This window comes from Conger conger, chromosome 10 (genome assembly GCF_963514075.1).
Source record: "Conger conger chromosome 10, fConCon1.1, whole genome shotgun sequence".
Classification (NCBI taxonomy): Eukaryota; Metazoa; Chordata; class Actinopteri; order Anguilliformes; family Congridae; genus Conger; species Conger conger.
The window spans coordinates 22,761,245-22,776,462 of record NC_083769.1 but is presented as its reverse complement, the minus strand read 5'-3'; the positions used below and the strand labels follow the sequence as shown (position 1 = coordinate 22,776,462).

At 48.9% G+C, this 15,218-nt stretch overlaps 1 protein-coding gene across 1 annotated transcript in view; it reads right to left on the bottom strand.

The window, feature by feature from the left end:
- Positions 1-15,218, bottom strand: part of dip2ba (disco-interacting protein 2 homolog Ba) — a 69,388-nt gene that overhangs the window by 6,808 nt on the left and 47,362 nt on the right. The window contains exons 18-30 of the mRNA XM_061257612.1: positions 11,833-11,972; positions 11,269-11,405; positions 10,896-10,976; positions 10,355-10,482; positions 9,785-9,899; positions 8,707-8,908; positions 8,172-8,284; positions 5,895-5,975; positions 5,084-5,207; positions 4,648-4,769; positions 3,062-3,173; positions 1,620-1,729; positions 437-567 (exon numbers count right to left, since the gene is read on the bottom strand). Coding sequence (XP_061113596.1) covers positions 437-567; positions 1,620-1,729; positions 3,062-3,173; positions 4,648-4,769; positions 5,084-5,207; positions 5,895-5,975; positions 8,172-8,284; positions 8,707-8,908; positions 9,785-9,899; positions 10,355-10,482; positions 10,896-10,976; positions 11,269-11,405; positions 11,833-11,972 — 1,596 coding nt within the window. The remainder of the gene's footprint in view (positions 1-436; positions 568-1,619; positions 1,730-3,061; positions 3,174-4,647; positions 4,770-5,083; positions 5,208-5,894; positions 5,976-8,171; positions 8,285-8,706; positions 8,909-9,784; positions 9,900-10,354; positions 10,483-10,895; positions 10,977-11,268; positions 11,406-11,832; positions 11,973-15,218) is intronic.

The following is a 15,218-nucleotide window of genomic DNA, read 5'->3' as shown; positions in this document are numbered from 1 at the left end:
ACACACACAGTGTTATACACACACTGCAGAAACACACACAGCGTTATACACACACTGCAGAAACACACACACAGGGTTATACACACACTGCAGAAAACACACACACACAGAGTTATACACACACTGCAGAAACACACACAGCGTTATACACACACTGCAGAAACACACACAGCATTATACACACACTGCAGAAAACACACACACAGGGTTATACACACTGCAGAAACACACACACACACAGGGTTATACACACACACAGGGTTATACACACACTGCAGAAACACATACGCAATCACAGCACTGTACACACACAGTGTAATAAACACATAGTGCAGAAACACACACACACACACACACAGCAGGGTTATACACACACTGCAGAAACACACACACACACACACACACACACACACACACAGATAGTGAGCTTGTTCACCTGGAGAGGCACCACAGCACAAAGCCCAGGCCGCAGTAGGGGTCCATGCAGATGGCGATTTGGCGGGAGGAGTAGAGCTCACACTGCAGCTTAATGGAGCGACAGAGAGCACCCACCGCTGCATGGGACATCTGAGACGCAGACACATCACACCCGGTTACACTTCACAACAGCGGACCGACACACATCACACCCGCGTTACACTTCACAACAGCCGACCGACACACATCACACCCGGTTACACTTCACAACAGCCGACCGACACACATCACACCCGGTTACACTTCACAACACCCGACCGACACACATCACACCCGCCGTTACACTTCACAACAGCCGACCGACACACATCACACCCGGTTACAGCCGACCGACACACATCACACCCGCCGTTACACTTCACAACAGCCGACCGACACACATCACACCCGGTTACAGCCGACCGACACACATCACACCCGCCGTTACACTTCACAACACCCGACCGACACACATCACACCCGGTTACACTTCACAACAGCCGACCGACACACATCACACCCGCCGTTACACTTCACAACCGCCGACCGACACACATCACACCCGGTTACACTTCACAACAGCCGACAGACACACATCACACCCGGTTACACTTCACAACAGCCGACCGACACACATCACACCCGGTTACACTTCACAACACCCGACCGACACACATCACACCCGCCATTACACTTCACAACACCCGACCGACACACATCACACCCGCCGTTACACTTCACAACAGCCGACTGACACCATCTCAACTACAGCTCAACAGTTGGCCCGACACTCTGTACCAGAACATTGTATCGCTGTACAATAATTCAAGCTTATTGGTTGAAAATTGTTTCTAATTGCCACAGCCAATGGCGTTTCAACATCAGCGCGTTCACAGAGAAGGGGGAGGGATAAACAATGTTGTGGTTTGAGGGTGCTGTTATTCCTCTCTTGACCGTTAGAAGTCCTATTGTGACCAATTGTACCTTTAAATAATTTAAAACTTCACTGACGGAGTTCTTTGCTGTCCAAATCCTATTTTACCACTGTGCTCTTGTCCACTATAATGAAATCCAGTTTGCCGTCTACCGTGATCTATGCGAATACAGCATAAGCCTGATTGGCCTGTGGCCTGACTGACATGAGACAGAGCCCTGCCCCTCACCTTGACGCCAGTCAGCATGCCGGTGGTGGACACGCTGAAGTCCAGGTACGCCAGCATCTCGGCCGTGGGGGGCTTGTAGATGAAGGGGGGGCGTCTCCGCGGGAGGTCATCTGGGAGCAGGAAGGGGCTTCATATGAGCGCAAGGCTGGATATTTAATCAACTCTTAACCTTCTGCATTTACACACATCCACAGAAGTGAACCACGCCCATGTTCATTTACACACACCGCACATCTGATTTCCAGCATTTAGACTACGAAATAAACCTGACAACCAGCCTGACAGAGTACCAATAAACTGCCAGACAATTATTATGGGATGTTATGTGTCAGTAGAACGTTGGTAACAGCATGCTGGAGCATTTATATTCCGCCAATACCAGCAGAATCCTACCCACACCATCCCCAGACATGTTTCAAATTGGATCTATATTTGATTCCCTGTGTTTAGACAGCAATCATTAAATGCAAGATTACTTTACTTGATGATATTGGATATGTGTCACATAGAAAAGTGTGTACGAGTGTACGCCACACCACTTTTAAAGTATTTTCTAAACCCTGTTCAAGGTGAGCTTGCCATCTAAGGACTGTCTCACAGCTGTCTTTTAAGGATTTCTGGTATTAAGCACACACTTCACCATTTAGGAAAGACCGAGAATCCCAGGGGGGTGGCACATTACACAAAAGTTGCCAAGGTTATGCAAGTTGACTGGAGCTGGCAATAAGCAAAATGATTATCAATTTATTTTGATAGTATTCTTGTTCTTTGCAAACTTGTTCTTTGTGCAGTATTTTTCAATAAGCCAAGCACATTTATGATGATATGACAATATGTATTACAAAGATTAAACTGTTTAAATTCTCATGAAACATCACTGATTTTAATAATAATAATAATAATAATTGTTTTTGAGCCTCAATTATGCATTGTGTTCGACCCTTCAAGACTGCAAAATTAGTTGGTCTGGGAGTTAAAAATCAGGGCAAAAGTTGTGTAGTGAGAGCTCGGCTGAAGATGCATATCAATAAGGATCGCAAGAAGAGCTTCAGAATTCCTGGGCCCCATTTCTCAACTTATTTTCAGAATGTGATTTATCTGACACCCCCAAATGCCCACACTTTTATATTCCTCCTCATGTGTACTATTTATACATATTTAGTACCATCTGCTGGAGAATGAATCATCTACCTTATTTATTTTTACTTTATAAAAAAAATAAATCTTTTTTTTCCTCCCTCTTGGGAATTGGGAAGGAGGGAGGGATGGGTTTAAATATGTTGCAGTAATATCTTGTGAAACATTTATGTGTTTTGCTAATTGTGATTGTGTACAATTCTTGAAATCCCAATTAAAAAAAGAAGAAAAAAAGATGCATCATAGCATGTATGAGCATGTATCAGTCCGATGGCGGGCCAGCTTGTTCTCTGCTCTAGGGGTACCTGTGTCGATGATGGTGGGCCAGGTTTTGATGTTGACAGTGGAAGCCGCCTCTTTTGACCGCAGGATCTTGGTGAGGGCCTGAGTGGTGAGGATGCAGACTGCCTTACTCACCTAGAGAATCAGAGAAAAGGAGTCAGAGAGAGAGAGAGAGAGAGAGAGAGAGAGCCAGAGAGAGAGAGAGATTGAGAGAGAGAGAGAGAGAGTCAGAGAGAGAGAGTCAGAGAGAGAGAACCAGGGAGAGAGAGAGAGTCAGGGGCCAGAGAGTGAGAGAGTCAGAGAGAGAGAGTCAGGGGCCAGAGAGAGAGAGTCAGGGGCCAGAGAGAGAGAGAGAGAGAGAGAGTCAGGGGCCAGAGAGAGAGAGAGAGAGAGAGAGAGAGAGAGAGTCAGGGGCCACAGAGAGAGAGAGAGAGAGAGAGAGAGAGAGAGAGGGAGAGAGAGAATCAGGGCAAGAGGATGTGAGAGAGAGGATGTTCATCAAAATAATTTAGAAGAAATGTTTCAACTCCCAGTGCCACAGACCACACCCTGCAATCTGAAATGTACAATAGAAAGTAAGAGTACACAGTGTTGTATGGTGAGCTGAAAATTGGTGTGGCACAAAACTTTAATATAATCAGTGATTTCAAAATGTTTTCATTTGTTTCTCTTGATCAGCAAGCGTGTCAACGATATGACTAATCAATTGGCAAGTAACACACAGCTTCATATGGTGTTTGATTGTTGCACATCTCTTCTAGTCTATTCCCTGAGTGTGCGGAGAAAGTTGACGTGTCTGCAAATAATATTGATAGAATGTGCATGATTTCGTAATGCAAATAAAAATAAATGTATAAGATCACGAAATGGAAATTGGAGAGCGCTGGCTATATCTGATGGTACTTGTACTGAGTATTTTGTGAATTAATTGTTGTGTTGATACCCAAGGAAAATCAGGGAAAGTCTCCACCAGTTCACCTGTTCAGTGATTAAAACAGATTTTTCTAAATTGTACTTACCATCAACCATCACTTAATCCCTCTAACACGATGGAAAGAAGCTGTGTGTTTTTCTGAACATTTCTGAATGATTAGTCAGATCGATAGCACGCTTGTTAATCAAGAGTAATTAATGAAAACAGGTTGAGATCAGGGGCGGCCTGTAGTGTAGTGGTTAAGGTAAATGACTGGGACACGCAAGGTCGGTGGTTCTAATCCCGGTGTAGCCACAATAAAATCTGCACAGCCGTTGGGCCCTTGAGCAAGGCCCTTAACCCTGCATTGCTCCAGGGGAGGATTGTCTCCTGCTTAGTCTAATCAACCGTACGTCGCTCTGGATAAGAGCGTCTGCCAAATGCCGATAATGTAATGTAATGTAATGATTAGTTTATAAGAAATGCTTGTGCTCCATCAATTTTCCGCTCACGAGACACGACTGGTACTACACATAGTTACACAGAAACACTCACACACCCTGAAACAGTACAAACAGACATTCTCTTTAAACCACACTCATACAGAAACACACACACAGAGACAGAGACACACATGCACACGCACACACACTCGCACACGCACACACACGCACACGCACACACATGCAGCCTTACGTCGATGATCATGCGCACGGTGGGCAGCGTGGCTGCCAGGTTCTGTGGGTGGGGGGGTCGCACAGTCACAGGAATGCAGCCGGCGTACAGGCAGCCGTAGAAGGAGGCGATCAGATCGATCCCTGCAGAAACAGAGCTCATATTAAAAGTCACCCAGCAATCAGTTTGCAAGAACCAAGATGGCACAGGACCTCGCCAGGACAACTTTTCTTATGAATGATTATCAGAGAGAGTGGGCTTGTGGGGACTCCAGAATGAGTGGACATAAGGCCTGACTGATAGCTGGCTGCCTTGACAGCGGGTGTGTGTGTGTGCAGGTGGGTGTGTGTGTGTGTGTGTGTGTAGGTGTGTGTGTGTGTGTGCAGGTGTGTGTGTGGGTATGTATGTGTGTTTGTGTGTGTGTGTGTGTGCAGGTATGTGTGTGTGCAGGGCGTACCGGGCGGGTAGAGCAGCACCACGTTGTCTCCGGTGTTGATGCCGCCCCTCTCCGCTAGGGCTGCTGTCACCTTCTCCGCACGTCTGTGCAGCTGCACACAGGATGCTGTGCTCACCGCTACACCCTGGAGAGAGAGGGGGGAGAGAGAGAGAGAGAGAGAGGGGGGAGAGAAAGGGGGGAGGGGGTAAGAGAGGGAGAGAGGGGGAGAGGGGGAGAGAGGGAGAGAGAGAGAGGGATGGAGGGGGAGAGAGGGAAAGAGAGAGAGAAAGGGGGAGAGAGGGAGAGAGAGGGAGAGAAAGGGGGAGAAAGGGGGAGAGGGAGGGAGAGAGAGGGGGGAGGGAGGAGAGAGGGAAAGAGAAAGAGGGAGAGAGGGGGGAGAGAGGGAAGGAGTGAGAGGGGGAGAGAGAGAGGGGAGAGAGAGGGAGGGGGGTAGAGAAGAGGGAGAAAGGGAGGGGGGGAGAGAGGGAAGGAGAGAGAGGGAAGATAGGGAGGGAAGAGAGAGAGAGGGAGGGGGGAAAGAGGGAGGGGGTAGAGAAGAAGGAGAAAGGGAGAGAGGGAAGGAGAGAGAGGGAGGGGGGAAAGAGGGAGGGGGGTAGAGAAGAGAGAGAGAGGGAGAGGGGGGAGAGAGGGGGAGGGGGAGCGGGAAGAGAGGGGGTTGATGAGAGAGAAAGACATTGTGTGCTTTAGCTCTTTCACAATGTAAAATATAAAAACTGTGCACTTCAGTCCGTGTGTGCGTAATGTTTGTTTCTGTGTGTGTGTGAGCGTGCCCGTGTGAGCGTGTGCGTGTCTGTGACGGTGTGTTCTATACCTTTGCATTCAGCAGCACAAACAGAACGTGATCTGGGTCAGTCTGAGCTCTCCACTGCAGGGCTTCTGTCAGGTACTGGTGCTGCAGAGAGAAGAGAGGACCGCAAGCTGACCACACTGCACCACAACCTGACCACTCATAACCACAACCTGACCAGACATCACCACAACCTGACCACACTGCACCACAACCTGACCACATATCACCACAACCTGACCACACTGCACCACAACCTGACCACTCATAACCACAACCTGACCACACTGTACTACTACACACTTATACCTTCCCAACCTGACCTTACTAGGAGGCTCCACACAAATGAAACCACAGCCATAAGTAATTTAGACAGTTTGTACAGCTCCCAGTGAGTAAGAATAGTTTTGTGGCTTCTATCTTCATCAGGCATGACTGTGCATCTTAAACCAAAAGGGCTTTCAGAACCAAGTGTTACAGGAGACACAGTCCTATATACCTGCACAGACAGGTAAACACAACAGTCTCTCTGACCCTGCATCTCCCTCACCTGGGGCCAGTTTCACCAGCTGTGAAGTAAAAACTAAGTCTAGTTGCAATGTAAGTCAGTACTAAGTTACAAATGATGCACTACTGAAATAAAACATGTTGCACCACACAATACAGTTAGAACATAACCCAACATATAAATGAAATATTTGCACAAGGCATTGACCAGAAATAAATGGTATTATTTCAATGGCAGACCAATTTGAATATATTGTAGAATTCTTTGAAATCTCATCTTCGCCAATGTTATGAGTATAACCTAGTTGAAAATATGTAAACCCCTTAGTTTGGTAAAATCAATAAGCCAAAAGAAAACACGCTCATTATTAGCAATTAACAAAAGCTGTTGAAGCGAAGATGGAAAAAGGAAAAAAAAACACTGGGGGAAATAAGTCAATAATGGATCATCCTGTGTGGGAGGAGTTTGGTGAATAAAATGGCAGTAAAGCAGGTGACTCAGACTCAGTGCGATTGGATGTAGTGACACGGCAGCCATTTCCCCCTCTGTTCCAATCAGATTCTCTCTGAGAAGCCCGCCCGCTAAATAGCACAGCAAGCTGAAGGTGTTCCAATTGGTTGAAGAAAAAAAAAGCCCATAAAACGAAATATGCTGCATGCAGTCGAACCACAGGAACTGTTCGCAAAAAGCAAGCAGTACGGAGGGAATCTTTTAAAAGTAACGCCTCTTCACACAAACTGTGGGTGTTTACAGTGTCACAGGGGTGAACACAATCAGGATATACTGACAGTGAGAGCTGTGCTCTGATTACCCAGGGCAAGGCTCCGGCTCACTGCTGAGCCACTGCTGTTCAGCTTCAATGGGGCTATCAAACTGACTTCCATTTCAATTACAATCACATTAACATAGACTCTATAGGGTTCAACTTCCCTCTCAGTCACCAATCAGGTAACACACCTTTGATTTCAGATAATGTAAATTGGCTGGGTCTGAATCCTCTCTGAAGAACAAGCAACCTCTATGGGCTACACTGTAAAAAGTGACTGTCTTAAGTATTTTAGTCTTGTTATAAGACTTAAGATCTTATTTGTTTTCACTCAAATAGAAAATATTCGCTTGTTATAATTTAATGTTTGCGTGACAAGGTTTCTCATTCCATTGGTAAATCTCGAGATGAGACACACTCTCTTGACTCATCGTCAATAGCTTTGTCGTATTTAGCAAAACAATGTATTATTATTTATTTATTCTTATTATTATTATTATTAAGATTTAAGTGTCAATATAAGACAAAAATGCTTGCTACTGTTTGGTTCTTGCAGTGTAAATTCCCCCCTTGTACTAATTTATGTAGTGAAAGACTTCATAATATGCTCCATAATAATAAACAGTGCTTTTGTGGACTCCTGATTAACAACTGCACAGATACTGCAGCCACAGGGATTATCATCACCACACTACAGACGGAGGAGGGGGAGGGGGGCTTGTCACTATGCAGCACGTCTGATAAAGGCAGGGCATGGAGGCTGTCAGAGGGGAGTTCTTACCATCATGGTCGGCCACATACAGAGCTAAGTCCCCACGTAGCATGTGAGGAAGGACAGAACAGAACACAGCCTTAAACAGCCAGATCAAAACTGAGATTACAATTACAGTCAACGCTCCTGGAGTTATGTCATTCTTGGCCTGGAGATGGCCCCATAAACGCTCTTGATACCGATTATTTAATGTTTTTTTTCTTTTGGTTGATGTCATCATGCTGAGACGGGCAGTGCTAAAGGACCTCCCCTCACCTTCCTGACCAGGTCCTGGTCCTCGATGAGCCCCAGGTCTCTTCCGGCTGCCTGTGCGACACGCTTACCTGCCACCAGGTTACCCACCATGATGGAGGCCGGACCCACTCCCACTGCAGAAGGAGAGAGAGGGGGACAGAGGGAAGGATGAAGCAAGAGGAACAGAGATCCCTGCTGAAAAAACAGCTCAAAGTTTGAAACAGCTGGTAGCTGGTTGCCCAGTTCATGGTTTGACCAGCACAAGCTATGTTTTGAACAGACAAGCTACCGGCACGAGCTGGTTGACCAGCTCATACATGGCTAGACTAGTTTTATGACCGTATGACCAGATTGTCCATGCTGGTTGACAGCTCATACACAGCTAGACCGACCAGGTTATGACCAGCTTGACCAGCTCAATTTTCAAGCTGGTCAAGCTGGCATAGTTGGAGTACAGACTGAATACTACACGCACACATATTGACTGCAATAGTTACTAGGAATAGTTACCTGGCTATTTCTGGAATAGCTACCTGGGTGTTTATGGAAGAGTTACCTGGCTGTTTCTGGCGGGGTTTGGGCAGGTTGGTGACACAGGTGTGGGGGCACATGAGGATGTTGCAGGGGTGCAGGTTGCCATCCAGGAAGTGTTGCTTGGTTTCAGCGACATGGATGCCCCCCAGAGGTGTTTTGGGGAGGGTATTGGCAGGAACCAGAGCCAGGCAGTACAGACCCACCTGGTGGATACTGTCAATGGCCTGCAGGACAAAGCCAGCCACAGGCAGATAAGGATACAGACAGACACAGTGGGGCAGGAAGACATACATACAGATATAGACAGACAAAGATACAAACAGACAGGGGTGGACAACATACACAGACAGACATACAGACAGGAGTGGAGGACATACACAGACAGACATACAGAGAAGGGTGGAGGACATCCACAGACAGACAGACAGACAGGGGTGGAGGACAACCACAGACAGACAGACAGACAGACATACAGAGAGGGGTGGAGGACATCCACAGACAGACATACAGAGAAGGGTGGAGGACATCCACAGACAGACAGACAGACAGGGGTGGAGGACAACCACAGACAGACAGACAGACAGACATACAGAGAGGGGTGGAGGACATCCACAGACAGACAGGCAGACAGAGGTGGAGGACATACACAAACAGACAGACAGACAGCGGTGGAGGACATACACAGACAGACAGACAGACAGCGGTGGAGGACATACACAGACAGACAGACAGGGGTGGAGGACAACCACAGACAGACAGACAGACAGACATACAGAGAGGGGTGGAGGACATCCACAGACAGACATACAGAGAAGGGTGGAGGACATCCACAGACAGACAGACAGACAGGGGTGGAGGACAACCACAGACAGACAGACAGACAGACATACAGAGAGGGGTGGAGGACATCCACAGACAGACAGGCAGACAGAGGTGGAGGACATACACAAACAGACAGACAGACAGCGGTGGAGGACATACACAGACAGACAGACAGACAGCGGTGGAGGACATACACAGACAGACAGACGGACAGAAGGGCAGGGGTGGAAGACATACACAGACAGACAGACGGACAGAAGGGCAGGGGGTGGCTCTACCTGCAGCACTCGGCTCATCCACTGGAAGCTGTCCTCCTCACTGGCCTCTGGCCGCTGCTCCGCCACGATCACAATCCTCTCATCATAGAACACCGTCACAGAGAACACAGCCACCCTATCAAACACAGTCAACATGTCAAACACAGCCACCATGTCAAACACAGCCACCCTGTCAAACACAGCAGAGAACACAGCACCGAGAACACAGCCACCATGTCAAACACAGCCAACATGTCAAGCACAACACAGTGAACACAGCCACCCTGTCAAACACAGCACAGTGAACACAGTCACCCTTTCAAACAGTCACAGTGAGAACAGACACAGACTAACCAAGATAAATTTGTTGTCCTAAACACCATTCCAGACTGCACATGCTCAAAGCTGCAGATGTAGCAGGGCTCACTAATGGCCAGAAGGTGGCAGCAGACACAAATTAAACACATGTCTTCTGTTTATTACACAGTGTTCTCCTGTTTTCCTGGTGTATATGAGAAACACTGGACTGAACCACAAGCCCGAGCCCAGGGGTTTGGTTTTGTTTCGGTTGAGGAGGCCGGGCCCACTCACCTCCCGCGGTACACGGTTTTAACAGGCTCCACCGCCAGCGCCGTGGCGACCAGGTCGTCAGCATTGTGCCTGCGGCCGCTCACCATCAGCAGCCCCTCGATCTTCCCCACCACGAACACCAGGCTGCCCTGCAGGGGGTCATGGGGTCTCACTCATCCAATTTTACTTATCTTCTAACATCTTTACAGCTAAAGTAATTCAGAGCACTGAATTACTTTGCTGTTACAATACAATATCAGATCAAATCTACAATCCATATCTATGGTCCATATTCTTTCAGACATATAAAGGATTGGTGATCTCCTGTATCTTTCTGTCCGACGTCTTGCCATAGCAACATACCCGTTTCACAACCGTCAACTCGGGCCTGTCTCCTTTTCCTCTCTACCCTCATCTTTTCCCCTATCATTCCTTCTTCTTTTACTCTCATCTCTCCTTCTCTCTTCCCCTCCCTCCCTCACTGTTTCCTCATACCTCCTGCTCTGCATCCCTTTGTCACTCTTTTCCTCTCTCCCCCCCTCCCTCGCTCCCTGTCTCTTACCGGCCCTACGAAGCCCAGCAGTCCTGAGCGTATGAAGGGGATCTCTCCGATGGGGGCTCCACTGGCGTTAACAGGGATGACCTGCAGGAGGGGAACACACTGTTACAGCACTGGACAGACTGAACAGAGCCAGAGAGGACAGGCACAGTACAGCACACTGATAACTACACACAGACAAGATGGAGGAGCCTATGTCAGTTCCTGGCCCAGCAAATAGTAATGTAACAGTTTATTATGGCTGGGTGAGAGTTGTTAGTGGAAAAGCGGAAAAGGCAGAAAAGATTAATCTTTAACACTTTTAAAAGGAGTTATTGTATTTCCAGGACACAGGAGAGTTCCACGTGACACAGGAAGTCCGGTGGTCGTCTCTGACCTCAAACATGTTCTTGGTGACCCCGGGCAGGCCGTAGTACATGGTGCCTCCTGCGCGGGAGTTCACAACGATCTCCCCAATCTCATCCGTCTTACACAGCTGGGGCGGCCCGTCTGGTCTCACAATGCACATCAGAGCTGAAACACACACATTACTGAAATCAGAGCTGCAACACACCCATTACTGACATCAGAGCTGTAACACATACATTACTGACATCAGAACTGTAACACACACATTAATGACATCAGAACTGTAGCACACACATTAATGACATCAGAGCTGCACTGCAAAAAACAAAAAATAAGTCTGTCTTAACAAGTATCTTAGTCTTATATTTAGACTTAAAATCTCCTTCCTATTACCTTTTGCTAAATGAGACAAACTGCCAATGAGGTGAGAAAGTTTGACTCATGTTAAGATTTGCCAATGGGGTGAGAGAGTTTCACTTGCCAAGCAAACAGTAACTTAATACAAGCTAATATTTTCAACTTGAAAGACTTGAAAGACTAAAAACGCTCTTAAGACAGATGCCCGAACACATCCTCCTCCTGAGTCTCTCACCTCCAGGCATGACGTGGCCCACGTCCTGCACGGTGAGGGCCGAGTTCTTGTCCTCGGTGTTGACGCGGATGACGCCGTAACTCAGGCCCCACATGGACAAGATGGCGCGGGCTGGGAGGGGCGCCCCAGGGACCCCTGGCCTGACCAAATGACACAGTACATTACATTAAGTGCACTGAAGACAAGTACAGTAAAAAGTGCCAGAAGGGACCACATAGAAAAGAAGTTGGGCCCTGTAGGGGAGGCAGAGTCATAGTTTATATCTTCTCTGAACCAATGAAGGACAATGGGAGGGGGAACCAGGCCATGAATGAAAGCTAGTGAATGAAAGGCTAAGTGTGTACTAGGAACAACCACCATGTATATGTTTTGCTCCATCCTGCTACAAAGGCCAAGAATAGAATAGTTGACTGTTGTGGGGACCCTGGGGATGTTTGGGGTACTGCAGGGGAAGTTTGGGGTGACTGTGGATGAAAGTTTGGGGTACTGCAGGGGAAGTTTGGGGTGCCTGTGGGCGAAAGTTTGGGGTACTGCAGGGGAAGTCTCGGGTGACTGTGGATGAAAGTTTGGGGTACTGCAGGGGAAGTTTGGGCAGCCTGTGGATGAAAGTTTGGGGTACTGCAGGGGAAGTCTCAGGTGACTGTAGATGAAAGTTTGGGGTACTGCAGGGGAAGTCTCGGGTGACTGAGGATGAAAGTTTGGGGTACTGCAGGGGAAGTCTCGGGTGACTGTGGATGAAAGTTTGGGGTACTGCAGGGGAAGTTTGGGCAGCCTGTGGATGAAAGTTTGGGGTACTGCAGGGGAAGTCTCGGGTGACTGTGGATGAAAGTTTGGGGTACTGCAGGGGAAGTTTGGGGTGACGGTGGATGAAAGTTTGGGGTACTGCAGGGGAAGTTTGGGGTGCCTGTGGGCGAAAGTTTGGGGTACTGCAGGGGAAGTCTCGGGTGACTGTGGATGAAAGTTTGGGGTACTGCAGGGGAAGTTTGGGGTGACGGTGGATGAAAGTTTGGGGTACTGCAGGGGAAGTTTGGGGTGCCTGTGGGCGAAAGTTTGGGGTACTGCAGGGGAAGTCTCGGGTGACTGTGGATGAAAGTTTGGGCTACTGCAGGGGAAGTCTCGGGTGACAGTGGATGAAAGTTTGGGGTACCGCAGGGAAGTCTCGGGTGACTGGATGAAAGTTTGGGGTACTGCAGGGGAAGTTTGGGGTGACGGTGGGCGAAAGTTTGGGGTACTGCAGGGGAAGTCTTGGGTGACTGTGGATGAAATTTTGGGGTACTGCAGGGGAAGTCTCGGGTGACAGTGGGTGAAAGTTTGGGGTACTGCAGGGGAAGTTTGGGGTGCCTGTGGGCGAAAGTTTGGGATACAGCAGGGGAAGTTTGGGGTGACGGTGGATGAAAGTTTGGGGTACTGCAGGGGAAGTTTGGGGTGACGGTGGATGAAAGTTTGGGGTACTGCAGGGGAAGTTTGGGGTGACGGTGGATGAAAGTTTGGGGTACTGCAGGGGAAGTTTGGGGTGACGGTGGATGAAAGTTTGGGGCACTGCAGGGGAAATCCTAGGTGACTGTGGATGAAAGTTTGGGGTACTGCAGGGGAAGTCTCGGGTGACTGTGGATGAAAGTTTGGGGTACTGCAGGGGAAGTTTGGGGTGACGGTGGATGAAAGTTTGGGGTACTGCAGGGGAAGTTTGGGGTGCCTGTGGGCGAAAGTTTAGGGTACTGCAGGGGAAGTCTCGGGTGACTGTGAATGAAATTTTGGGCTACTGCAGGGGAAGTCTCGGGTGACAGTGGATGAAAATTTGGGGTACTGCAGGGGAAGTCTCGGGTGACTGTGGATGAAATTTTGGGGTACTGCAGGGGAAGTTTGGGGTGCCTGTGGATGAAGGTTTGGGGTACTGCAGGGGAAGTTTGGGGTGACGGTGGATGAAAGTTTGGGGTACTGCAGGGGAAGTTTGGGGTGCCTGTGGGCGAAAGTTTGGGGTACTGCAGGGGAAGTTTGGGGTGCCTGTGGGCGAAAGTTTAGGGTACTGCAGGGGAAGTCTCGGGTGACTGTGAATGAAATTTTGGGCTACTGCAGGGGAAGTCTCGGGTGACAGTGGATGAAAATTTGGGGTACTGCAGGGGAAGTCTCGGGTGACTGTGGATGAAATTTTGGGCTACTGCAGGGGAAGTCTCGGGTGACAGTGGATGAAAATTTGGGGTACTGCAGGGGAAGTCTCGGGTGACTGTGGATGAAATTTTGGGGTACTGCAGGGGAAGTTTGGGGTGCCTGTGGATGAAGGTTTGGGGTACTGCAGGGGAAGTTTGGGGTGACGGTGGATGAAAGTTTGGGGTACTGCAGGGGAAGTTTGGGGTGCCTGTGGGCGAAAGTTTGGGGTACTGCAGGGGAAGTCTCGGGTGACTGTGGATGAAATTTTGGGGTACTGCAGGGGAAGTCTCGGGTGACAGTGGATGAAAGTTTGGGGTACTGCAGGGGAAGTTTGGGGTGCCTGTGGGCGAAAGTTTGGGGTACAGCAGGGGAACTTTGCGGTGACGGTGGATGAAAGTTTGGGGTACTGCAGGGGAAGTTTGGGGTGCCTGTGGGCGAAAGTTTGGGGTACTGCAGGGGAAGTTTGGGGTAACGGTGGCTGAAAGTTTGGGGTACTGCAGGGGAAGTCTTGGGTGACTGAGGATGAAAGTTTGGGGTACTGCAGGGGTATTCTCGGGTGACTGTGGATGAAATTTTGGGGTACTGCAGGGGAAGTTTGGGGTTCCTGTGGATGAAGGTTTGGGGTACTGCAGGGGAAGTTTGGGGTAACGGTGGATGAAAGTTTGGGGTACTGCAGGGGACGTTTGGGGTGCCTGTGGGCGAAAGTTTGGGGTACTGCAGGGGAAGTCTCGGGTGACTGTGGATGAAATTTTGGGGTACTGCAGGGGAAGTCTCGGGTGACAGTGGATGAAAGTTTGGGGCACTGCAGGGGAAATCCTGGGTGACTGTGGACGAAAGTTTGGGGTACAGCAGGGGAAGTTTGGGGTGACGGTGGATGAAAGTTTGGGGTACTGCAGGGGAAGTTTGGGGTGACGGTGGATGAAAGTTTGGGGTACTGCAGGGGAAGTTTGGGGTGACGGTGGATGAAAGTTTGGGGCACTGCAGGGGAAATCCTGGGTGACTGTGGATGAAAGTTTGGGGTACTGCAGGGGAAGTCTTGGGTGACTGTGGATGAAAGTTTGGGGTACTGCAGGGGAAGTTTGGGGTGACGGTGGATGAAAGTTTGGGGTACTGCAGGGGTAGTCTCGGGTGACTGTGGATGAAATGTTGGGGTACTGCAGGGGAAGTTTGGGGTGCCTGTGGATGAAGGTTTGGGGTACTGCAGGGGAAGTCTTGGGTGACTGTGGATGACATTTTGGGGT